Source organism: Festucalex cinctus, chromosome 2, assembly GCF_051991245.1.
Source record: "Festucalex cinctus isolate MCC-2025b chromosome 2, RoL_Fcin_1.0, whole genome shotgun sequence".
Taxonomy (NCBI): Eukaryota; Metazoa; Chordata; class Actinopteri; order Syngnathiformes; family Syngnathidae; genus Festucalex; species Festucalex cinctus.
The window spans coordinates 19915158-19927009 of record NC_135412.1 but is presented as its reverse complement, the minus strand read 5'-3'; the positions used below and the strand labels follow the sequence as shown (position 1 = coordinate 19927009).

General features: G+C 40.2%; 2 protein-coding genes across 2 annotated transcripts in view; one reads left to right on the top strand and one right to left on the bottom strand.

The window, feature by feature from the left end:
* Positions 1-11852, bottom strand: part of LOC144014067 (uncharacterized) — a 491860-nt gene that overhangs the window by 312160 nt on the left and 167848 nt on the right. The gene's annotated exons all lie outside the window — the stretch shown is intronic.
* Positions 682-11744, top strand: arhgef3l (Rho guanine nucleotide exchange factor (GEF) 3, like). The gene is made up of 13 exons (XM_077513550.1): positions 682-930; positions 1064-1112; positions 1205-1255; positions 4113-4184; positions 4285-4392; positions 4466-4624; positions 4834-4896; positions 6695-6791; positions 6935-7011; positions 7105-7362; positions 9701-9871; positions 10089-10281; positions 11356-11744. The coding sequence occupies exons 1-13, from the start codon at positions 893-895 to the stop codon at positions 11601-11603; spliced, it is 1584 nt and encodes a 527-aa protein (XP_077369676.1). The 5' UTR covers positions 682-892; the 3' UTR covers positions 11604-11744.

Genomic DNA, 11852 nt, shown 5'->3' with positions numbered 1-11852 from the left:
TGACAAGGCAATGTAATCAGAGCAAGTCTATATGGAGCCTTTAAAGTGACTATTTGGGGGAGAGGCACATGTATACATAATATACATTGGGATGAGAAAAATGTTTAAATGAGAAACTTTCTCATTTAGATGAGGAAGTTTCTTGTTGGGAGTTTATTTTCCTAATGAGAAAGTAGTCTATTGCATGGTCGCATGAGAGAGACAATAACTGCATTTCCGTTTACATTTCTGAGCGTATTGACAATGCAGTACCTAGTTTAATTCACATTGGGGGTGAAAAAATAACATTGAAAATGTCAGAAGTCTTGTAGTCTGCTAAATAAGCTAATGCTTGCAGCTAATGACGTTTGTCATCCTAACGAGAAAGTTTTTAATTAAGAAAACTTGCTTGTTCAAACAAAGGTTTAGGTTTCTCATTAGGATGAAAAAAAAAAAAAAGACAAACATTTCACCCCTCCCCTTATCCAATACATCTGAATGTTTTTAGAGTATATTTAAGGAGGCACTTTTTAGGCTCTCTACCATTGATTTCAAAGAGCTGTATTAATTTTATTAGTAATTACTACAATTTCTAAATCGAGTTGGCCTTTGCAAAATGTACTCTCACTTCCTCTTTGCAAAGTATTGCAGCTCGAGTACAGCCATCAGTTTGTGAGATTCAAGCAATGTGTGTCAGATTGAAGTAGGTTATCGAGAAGAGCGAATGCACAAGTCAAGTCCAGCCCCAAAAGGATGTGGTTGAGCGCAAGATAACCAAGCAAGGTGGAAGGAGTTTGCACCGCTCTGTTGAACTGCGCAGCGTCACACTACCACTAAAACGAGCCTGGCTGCTTTTCAACGTTTCTCGTTTTTTGGGAATAATGGCTTTGTGACAAGGATTTAAAGACGAAAGATGGAGGTGGAAGAAAGCACTGAAACAAGAACATCCAGGTATGGCTGGTTTGCTAATTGATTCTACTAGTTATGCTATAACTTTCTATCCATATATAGTGACTGAGTATAACTATTTGGTTGTACAATTTTCATGTTTACCATGAAAATAATATGAACATTTATTTTTGAGGTCACAAAGAGGAGAAACACTGACCACAACCACTTTTGACCATGCCGGAGTAAGTATCTCCATTGGTGCGCAACCACTTGAAACTAACTTTTTTTTTTTTTTTTTTTTTTGCATTTACCTCACATCATTGTCCCGTTTTAGAAGAAGAGAAAACAAGACTCGACCCCTGAGCCTGTGATCAGAATCTCAGAAGTGAGTTGTCTACTTAAACTCCCATCTTGATGTCTTTGTTGCCAGCGGATGTTAGTCAACCAAACCTAACCTTGCTGATCACGGCGAGCCGAGCAAATGAGTGCACAAAAGCTTTTAAACGCCGCTGATTATTTTGTGAATCATCACGGAAGTGTTTCGCTGTCAACAATTTAAAGTGAATTAGATTTCTGCATTTACAGCATGTTGTAGCGAGACGTCGTCTTGTATTTTACTACACAGGGACCCTTTCAACACTCTTCCTCTTTGAAAGAAGCCACACAGGAAATGAGAAGGCCGTGCCACGCAACAGCTCTTGTTGCACTTTCCTGAGCTCTCATGACTCTGCGGAGTTTGCCCTATTTATTTTTTACATTTACTGTGGATATAAAATATCTACACACACTACAAATAGCTTAAACAAATCTACAGCCTAAATAATAAAGACCACCAAGGGAAACCATACAACTTTTTTCTGCTAAAAACTTTTTGACATGTAAAACTAAACTGAGATAAAGTTGTTACTATAGGTGTACATTTTGCCATTATTTGAAACGATTTATTTTGCGGAAGCGTTCCCTGGTCATCATAGAACAAAGTGTTGCACGGTGAAGGAAGCATCATGTTTTGGGGCTGTTTTTCTTCAGCAGGAATGGACAGGAAGTCCTCCATTTTGAATTTGTTTTGGAATCAACTAACTCTTCCTACAAAAAATCAATCTGATTGTCTTCATTTGTTGAATATGAAAGCAACATCCACCTGTTTTTATCCATCTCACGGGGGCGGCCATTTTGTCACTTGCTGTCGGCTGAAAATGACATCACAGTTGCTCAGGGCTCACATAAAGACCAATCACCGCTCATCTATTCTCTGAGTTTGGTCATGTGATGTTTGCAAGCTGAGCCGTGATTGGTCATGACCTGAGCCAGCACTTGTGACATCATTTCCAGTCAACAGCAAGTTGCAAAATGGCCGCCCCATTTGATAGCTAAAAAAAAAACACTGATCTGTATATATGACTGGATAGCCGATGGCCCGTACAAGCCGTTGAAGCCACAGGACGACCATCTTACTCCTCCCATCTCGCAAGCAGACTACTGTATAAACCAGACGCATACGTACAGATTAGACTCATGCAGCTCGTAGTCTCTTGGTATAGGCCGGGGGGCGCAGTTGGGAGGGCATTGGGGTTTGGGTGGGGTTGCACTGTTAACAAGAGGACGTTATGTGCTGCTTTGAAGACCTCCTTTTTCTTTAATGCTCAGTTCGTTAGACCCTTGTAAAGTTCTGGGTTGGAACTTTCACTGGTTCTTGTATCTTAATGCTCACGCTATTATACTAACAGTAATAACCAGAAGACTGCATGTTCTCAGTTGAAATATTTACTGGATGCCAGAAAGATCAAGTACACAGCTGCGGAGCCCTCTTCTACTTGTATTAATATGCGGAAGAGGAACTGATCTATTCAAAATCGTCTCTGTACTTATACTGTCAAGGCCACAGGTCTCAAACTCCAGTCCTCGAGGGCCGCAGTCCTGCATGTTTTAGAGGTTTCTGTCCTCAAACACAGCTGTGTCATATAGTGAGGATCATTATCAGGTTCTCGCAGAGCTTGCTGATGAATCAGGTGTGTTTGAGGAGGGAAACCTCTAAAACATGCATGACTGCGGCCCTCGAGGACTGGAGTTTGAGACCTGTGCTCTAGTCACCTATCTAATCATTAAGAGTCCTAATATAACACATCAAGATTAGATTTGGCAGAGGCATCTTTTGTTGAATTACAATTATAATTCTTTAATTTAAAAAATATATACAAGTTTCCTCCTGTAAACATCAGGAAGCGTATAATTTATGCTGCAATCGAGGATGGTCGAAAGTTGGAATTTTCCGAGTTTAATCCATGAAGTATGTACGGGAACGCCCCCTTGAACGCGGAGATTCTACTTGTGAAGTCGGGAAAGAAAAAGGACCCCGACTTCACCGACGGACTACAAAATGACGTCACTCTACAATGGTTTCCGCTTTGGAAACACAGACCATGAATGGTAAAATACAATTTACTCGAGTATAAAACTAGATAGCGTTCTTCATTCATAAATACTCGACATAACTTTACATAACACAACGTACGTGACAGTATGCCGCTATCTCCCCTGTATGAAATTATACGGTGAACTTCTCAACTGTATGGCATGATTATAAAATAAGATGAAAACAATAAATGAAGCAAAATTGCGAGAAGGCAAGTTTGCTGGAGGTCAAAAAGAGTTTTGAGGACCAAATTAAAGAACAATTTATTACTATCCACCATTTTGGTTGTTTACGTTCGCCTCGGAACGATTTCAGGTCAGAACTGGGGAAAAAAAATAAACTGACATATCCGACTTCCGGCCATCCTCGAATGCAGCATTATATATGTATTTAAGGCAAGTTGTAAAATGTCTGAAGTCCTCTTGTTTATGTTTAACAAATATAAAACAACATAAATCATGCTGTTTCTACGAAGTACTGTCTCAAATGTTCTCCAATTTCGATTCTGTAAATGTATAGGATCGTATGCCAAGAAACGTTTCTTGGGAGGAGCAATATGGCGGCCTTGCAGCTTCAAAAGTCTTAGCCGATCATCCAGTGATATATATACACAGATCGGTGATTAAAAACAATTAAACAGATGGATTTCGCTGCTTTATTCATATTCCACAAACTAGTGGGGCTGCATACAACATAATTTGGGCTTGACCTCTTTAATGGTGACAAAAAAGTTTTGAAATGGACTGATGTCTATCCCAAAAGAGCTGGCATTTGAGCAGGGGTGTGTAGACTTTATATATGTTTTGTTTTTGGTTTTTGTTTTCTTCAGGATGAGGAGGAGGAGGAGGAGGTGGAGCAAGAGGAATTTGAAATGTTGCCCGAGCACATGAATGACTCAGAGGTGAGTTTTCCATGTCGGTAACAATTGAACCACTGAGCCACCCTGATGAATTTTGCTTTCTCACATGAGTCAAATTTGCACTCTTGAATTACCCTGGTAGGAGCCGAGCAACAAACGGGTCAAACCAGTGGTCAAGTCCAACAGCCTAACAGGGGTCATCACCCCGGTGAAGACCCCCGCGCTCAAACGCATCGGGCAGTCCATTTCGGTAACAGCGGCGGCGACACGCTCGGTGTAGCGGTCGAGTCAAACGCGCGCGCTCATTCAGGTGTTCTTTCCAGCGCTCCATCAGTTTCCGTACCGAAGCGCGACCTTTGCCCACGCCGCCCCTGCGCTCTCGCAACAAGGGCCCGTCCTTTCCGCGGAGGCGCCACAGCCAGTGTTGGAGCGACACGGTGGAAAGTCACAACCTCACCGCCAAGGAGATCAAACGGCAAGAGGTGAGTGAGGAATGAGGAGAGGGAGCGCTCGAATCAAGCTGTTTGTGTTCTTGGGAGGATTGCGAAAGAGGATGTGAGCTGAAACAAGGAGGCTCAACTTCCTTTATTGAACGGTCAGCTGTTGAGAGCTCGCGTCGGCGTCGTCTGTGCATCACGCGTGTTATGCAAGTGTGTGCGTTTTGTGTGACGCGTCCTCGCCTCCTCTGCAGGTGATCTATGAGCTGACTGAGGGGGAGCGACAACTCATTGAAGACCTCAGTCTTGTTAAGAAGGTACACAACTGTGATACGCTCTCCAATTCATAATATATCTTCCAGTTATGTACACTTAGAAGTACAACTGTACATGCACTTGTAAAATAAATACATTTGCATAGTCTTACATTAAGGACCATAACAATGACCAACATACAATTATTACAGTAGCGAGTAGGCTCAAGTGTTCATCAAAAATGATTTTTTTTTTTCCTTTTCCTTTATTTCATACAAAGGGTTGTCAAAATTAGTGCGTTACTTTTGGGTTAATTTAAAGTTCCTCTTGCTACTTTTTTTTCTTTTTTTTTAACGCACGATTAAAGGGACACTTCACTTATTCAACCCATTATAGCAATAAAAAGTGAATATTTTGTCTATAATTAATTTGATACTTTAATTATTTTTCATGTACAATTAGTACCTTTAAAAACACATTTTGCAACTTGCTGTCGACTGAAAATGACATCACAAGGGCTTAGGTAACCAACCACAGCTCACCTGTTTGGTTTGGTCATGTGACATTCACAAGCTGAGCTGTGATTGGTTACCTAAGCCCTTGTGATGTCATTTTCAGTCGACAGCAAGTTGCAAAATGTGTTTTTAAAGGTACTAATTGTACATGAAAAATAATGAATAATGTTTGACTGCCAAAAATGGCTAAATAAGGAAAGTATCACTTTAATGACCGCCCCTTACTTGGAAAGCCTGTCCAAAATTTAGCAGTAATAAATGTAGTAATAATAATGCATATATTGGTGGAGACTGGGGTCAAGTTGTATTTTATAATTTTAAAAATGTGCAGAATTGCAACGTTACTTCATGTTAAAGATTGGATAGCGCTGAATGTGAAATGAAAAATGCACTGAGCTGTCACTGTCTTACAAATGCAATTATGCCATCTAGTGGCAGAAAAATGACCAACACGAGTCAATGTCACATGCTTTACAATTCAATTTTATTATGAAATTACTGTATCACTGACTAACAGATGCAGCCATATTTCTATTTTAACAATTTTTCCACTTATGTTAAGGGTGTGAAAATGTATATTTTATTGTGCATTTAAAATAAAAACATTGTAATTAAATTGTGAGTTAACTATTGAAGTCATGCGATTAAATTTTAAACATTATGCACAGTTTAAACAATAACGTTGCACTTAAATATTGGTCTAAAATGTGCTAATAAAAAAAAAAGATTTGATTAAAATTAGTGTTGTTCCTTCCTCATTTTCTTTAAAAAAAAAAAAAAAAAAATTAGTGTTGTTCCGATACCGATACTGGTATCGGCAGAGGTGCCGATACTGCATTAAAAAAGTGGTATCGGTATCGGTGACTACTCACAAGTAACATGCCGATACCATTAATTCCAACGCTAATAAATTTTCTTTTTTTAAAAACGGTATCGGAACACTAATTAAAATGTATTGTACATAAAAGTTGGATATTGATTGATTGATTGATTGAATTTTAATTAATTGAATACATTAATTTTGAATTTAGAAAAGCGATTAAAAATATGCACCAAAATATAAGTACAAAAAAAAAAAACATTTCTTAATGACTAAATGCATTGCACTAAGTCTAAAATAAATAAATAAATAAATAAATAAATAAATGCAGCTGAATTGTATAAGTAGTCATTATTTGACATACCACGACAGGCAACCTGCATACCACTAGTGGTACTTAGTACCAGAATCACTGGCTTGTAGGCTAATATTTAAAAGCCTAAAATGGAATTTCATTACCACTGGTGAGATCAGAGCGGTCAGAACGAAAAGTCACATCTGTACTCATTGTATTGATTTCACCAGGTGTACTTTGAGCCCATGCTGAAACTGGACATCATGTCCGAGAGTGAACTCAGGCAGATTTTTGGCACTCTGGACACTCTCATTCCTCTACATGAAGGTGACCAATCACTCTTGTGTTGCACATCATACAATAAATGAGTTATTGTATGCTTGTTTTTGGTCAAATCAGAATTCTGCATTGGCATTTAAGTTGTTGTAAAGACGATTAAGACAAGACACCTGCTTTTTGCTTGAAAAAAGATCTGCTGAGCCGTCTGGAGCGTCTGAGAGGCTCGAAGAAAACTGTGGGCGAAGTGGCTCCCACTCTGATGAATTGGGTTGGTCTATTTACTAGTTATTTTTTTCCCCCCTCACATATTCTACTCATCTAGCCTCTCAATGAACTTCCCGTCTGTCTTTGCTCTGAGCAGTTTCCTTGCCTGGAGGCCTACGTGACTTACTGCTGCAACCAAGTGGAAGCCAAAGCGTTGCTGGACCACAAGAAGCAAGAGAAGCGGGTGGAAAAGTTCTTGCGCCTGTGCCAGGAGTCGTCGTTCAGCAGGAAATTGGACCTCTGGAACTTCCTGGATCTCCCTCGAAGCCGTTTGGTGAAATATCCTCTTTTGCTGAAAGAGATTCAGAAGTGCACACCTGCTGAGCATCCCGATGAGTTCACATTGCCTGACGCAGTGAGTGAACACGGCGTTAGACGGAATACGTAATGTATTGCATGGTGGTTCTCTGTTGCAGATTTTATGTAATTCACTGATGGGATATAGTTGTTTCCTAGGGATGTTTTAGAAGTGTTCTTTTCAATTTGTCAACACTTTTCATGTGTATGTATTTGTATTTTATTTTTAATTTATTGCATTATTTTTTATTACGTTTGATATTTCTGTTTCCTACTTTGTGAATTAAAGGGAGATTTGACTCATTGAGCCATTATCAGCAGTAAAAGTGAATATTATGTCTATAATTAATGTGGTAACTTCATTATTTTTCATGTACAATTAATACCTTTAAAAAGTAATTTTTCTACTTGCTGTGGACTGATGATGACATCACCTGTGCTGAGGAATTAGGTAACGACCAATTATGGCTCAGTTTACTGACCAAACCCAGAAAACAGGTGAGCCATGATTGGCCGTTACCTAATTCCTCGACAGAAAGTAGAAAAATAATTTTTTAAAGGTATTAATTATACATGAAAAATAATGACGTTATCAAATTCATTCTGGGCAAAATATTAACCTTTCACTGCTGAAAATTGTTCAATGAGTCAAATATCCCTTTAAAGGGAAAATCAACCTTCAACATTTCTTGAGAATATGTTATATGTGACCTCACTCCTCCTCCTTACATTTGTGGAATATGAGTTATGAAGCACAATCCAGCCATTTCGATCCATCTCAGGGACCAGCCATTTTGCTGGCGACTGAAGATGACATCACAGTTTGCTCAGGCAACGACCAATCACAGCTCACCTGTTTTCTGAAGCTGAGCTGTGATTGGTTGCTATTTGAAACCCAGTGGCATTCCGTCCTAGTAAGCTATTAGGCGGCGCTTGCCCGACCTCTTCAAAATAAAATCATTGAAAATATTTCTGGCAGTGTCCTCTAAAATACAATACCGTAGTTCTACCGTTTGGGTCTTAAATTCCTGTATATTTTGTCTTGTTTTCCTCTCGGGGAGCAGAGAAGTCAACTCTTTGTTTCGCGCATACACAATGAGAAATCAATTGTGTTAGTTCCGTGAACATTGTTTCGGTACGTGCGGCTTTTGAATGGCAAAAAAGCTTTCGGTCACGCAGCCTATCTGACAACGTGCATGCGCGAAATTGGCTTACTTGGCTTGTTCTGTGGTCAACAGTCATTGTTCAGTTCAAGTTCATCACCAAATCCCAACGAGTGCCCTTTTCCCGGAGAACTTTTGAGGAAAGGAAGTGTAACGAACTAAGTGTGGTTGTTGAGCACTATGAAGTCTGACTGTTAGTGAACGCAACACAGGTCTTGCGGGATGGAGGGAGGGTTGGCTCGGTGGTGTGCAGTTCAGTTAATGTTGTTTGTTGTTGTACTTTTTTCCCTGCTTTCATTGAGAGCTGTTGTACTGTGGTGGTTATATTGTAACTAGCACTGGCTAGCAGTCAGTGGCTTTGCATCCCGGAGATAGAGGGCCGGCAAATGGCCATATTTAATACCTGAGGAGGCTCCTCCGGCACGCTCCAGGAATGGTACAGCGAAAATATCATTTAAAGTGGTCGTCCTACTGGAGTAATCATCAAAAACGGGGATGAATTTCGTTCCTCACTTTCAAGAAAGGACATACGAGAAACATCAGTGACTAGGTGGCTGTCCAAATAGGTTAGTAAACTTTATTGTTGGTTGAAACCTCTTGCGGCTTTTCTGCGATGTCATCTTTTCCCTTCTCCGGGTTGAGTTTACATCATGGGCACGAGCCAGTTCCGAATACTGTAAACTCCAACGAACTGGCAAATTGGGATTTTGTCATTTCATACACCACGGAACTGGTTACATTACAGTGTGTGCGTATCAACCTGCGTCAGTCCTGAATATTTCTGCTTTCATTTTATACCTACACAGCGGTATAAAATATTTAATATTGAAATTAATAATAAAAATACCCCAAAATTTTTTCGCTCGTGCCCTTACGGCGCTCGTATATGTCAGTCTTCAGCATGTCCTCTACAAAAAGTCACCGCTCGCCACTGCTGAATCCTGAGCAGCTGTGATGTCATTTTCACTCGACAGCAAGTGGCAAATTGGTCGCCTTCTGATATGGATAAAAATTGCTGGATTTTGCTGCTTAACTCATATTCCACTAACAGAATATTAACCAGAATATCGTATTCAGACTAATGGGCTGCATAGAACATATTGTCACGAAACTTTTTGGGTTGAATTTTGGTGAAGTCTTCACAAAAACATAAAATTAATAACCCAAGAAATAGCTCAGTTTCTTCACTTCCTGTTTTGAAAAGTGTTTTGTTCTTCTTCATTCTATGCTTAGTTGGAATTGATCCAGAGTATCGTGGCGGAGGTCAACAAAAAAACGGGTGAGGCCGAGTGTCAGTTCTACCGGCGCGGGCTCACCTACCTTGAAGAGTGCCAGAGGCTTCCAGAGATCCAGCAGTCACGTTTTCTGTATTGCCACGGGGAGCTCAAGAACAATAAGGGCCAGGTAACAGCTCTGCTTGCTTCTTCTTGGGGTTCGCGTGAAACATTCTTTCATCTAAAAAAATTATCAAACTCCTTGAAGGAGTCCTTGATACAAAATAAATTTGGGTGTCCTACAACTTTTGACTTGTATTGTACACGCAACCATCTTGATCGAGGAAATTATCATATTTATGAAGTAACCGTGTAAATATCAACTGTGTAATTTGTGTGTATGTCAGCGGCTGCATGTCTTCCTGTTTGAACTGGCTCTGGTGCTGACCAGACCGGGAGAGGACCGGGAAGGAGGGCATGTCTTCCAAGTCTACAGGCAACCTCTTCCTAACGTCTCCTTAAACCTGGAGGTGATCCCAGATGGGGAAACCGGAGGAGGTGGTTCTTTCAGAGGAGCCTTCACGGGGGGCAACGACAAAGGTAAGTGAATGAATCTGTGATGTGATGTGTGGTGAGGTTCATGGCTGGTGATGCAATGGCAATAGCGTTTGATTTACAAATTTACGAGTCAAACGGAGTGCCGTATGTGACATTGAATTAAAACTGGGAAATTGGTATTTTCTGAGCTGATGTTCGAAGCACCTCTCTTCCTGAATTAATTTTGCACATGTAAGGGGAAGCAGTTGAAATGACCTTGATAGTCTAGAGATATTATAGCTAGCTATCATATAAACGTGTTTTCTCACTAAAAGAATAATAATTTCTATGCTGGAGGAGGCCACAAATTTTCATCAGTTCTACTTTTGCATTGAAGGACCACCATGCAATTCTTAACCAGATGTATGACAAAAATGCTATTTTAGAGATGGACAAATTAAAATATGTGCATACATGCAAAAATACAAGCTTTTAATGTGTTTGATTTATGCGAATACATTTTTCAATTGATGTATAAAAGATCAACTATGGTAACCCAACAACAAAGGTTTTGAAGCAAACAAAATAGCCTCCCACTGTGATTTTTTTTTTCCATTGCAAAGTGCTCTCTTGTATAAAAATTACCATTCAAGGACAGCACAGAACTGCTGAGCAAGAAAATGATACGTGCAAAAAGTCTTTGTACATTTTTTCACGAAATTCAACTCACTCTAATGTTAATATTATTGAGATGCTACGTTTGGCCTGTAGGAACTAAAACATGTCTGCCATCTAGTGGTAAATGATTATATTACAATTTAAAACTATATTTGATGCCTGCGTATTAACAGTCCAGCAAATATGTTTTTCAGATTTTGGATTTTTCTCATTTTTACTGGGAGTTTTTATTTTTTGTTGAGGGGGGTTGGTGGGGGGCGGGTTAAAATCAACACATAAAATCTGAATTTTTTTTTTTAACGAATCAAATGGTAATTTTGAGCCAAATGCGGCAATTGCCCATCCCTGATTTAATCATTTGTTTTTTCTTTACTCTGTCTCCCGTGACTGTACATCCCCGATTTAAAAATTTGGCCATGGACTCTCCTTACCTACCTACTCTGTCCTCTGCCCTCCTAGTGAAAAACTGCTTTCGTGTGAGCAGCAGGGGGCGCTCCAAGGCCCACTCGTACAACCTCCAGGCCAACGACTCCTTCAGTAAGCAGCAATGGGTCACGTGCCTCCGCCAGGCCATGGTCCAGTCTCGAGACAGGAAGGCCCAGAGCAAGCAGTCGGTGGCCCCTCCCCACTCCGACCCCACTCTGTGTCACATCGCCGACCTCAGCCTCAGCTGTGACGCCGACATGGCCGACGTCACCGGCCGCTGAGTGAAGCAGAGCCTCTCTCTTCATTCTCTTTTGGAGAACCCCACCGAATGGCTTTATTTTGTACAGCTTTGGAACAATGTTACTGATTTCTCATGTACCATATGTGAATCTTTGTAATAATAAACTGGCACTTAAAAAGTTTGTTGAAGTGCAATGCGTAGGTGTGGTGTCTAAGTATAGCGAGAAGGAGCGAGAAAAGATTAGAGATGATTATCCTCCGTCACTCGCTCTCTCTTTCTCCCTCTCCCT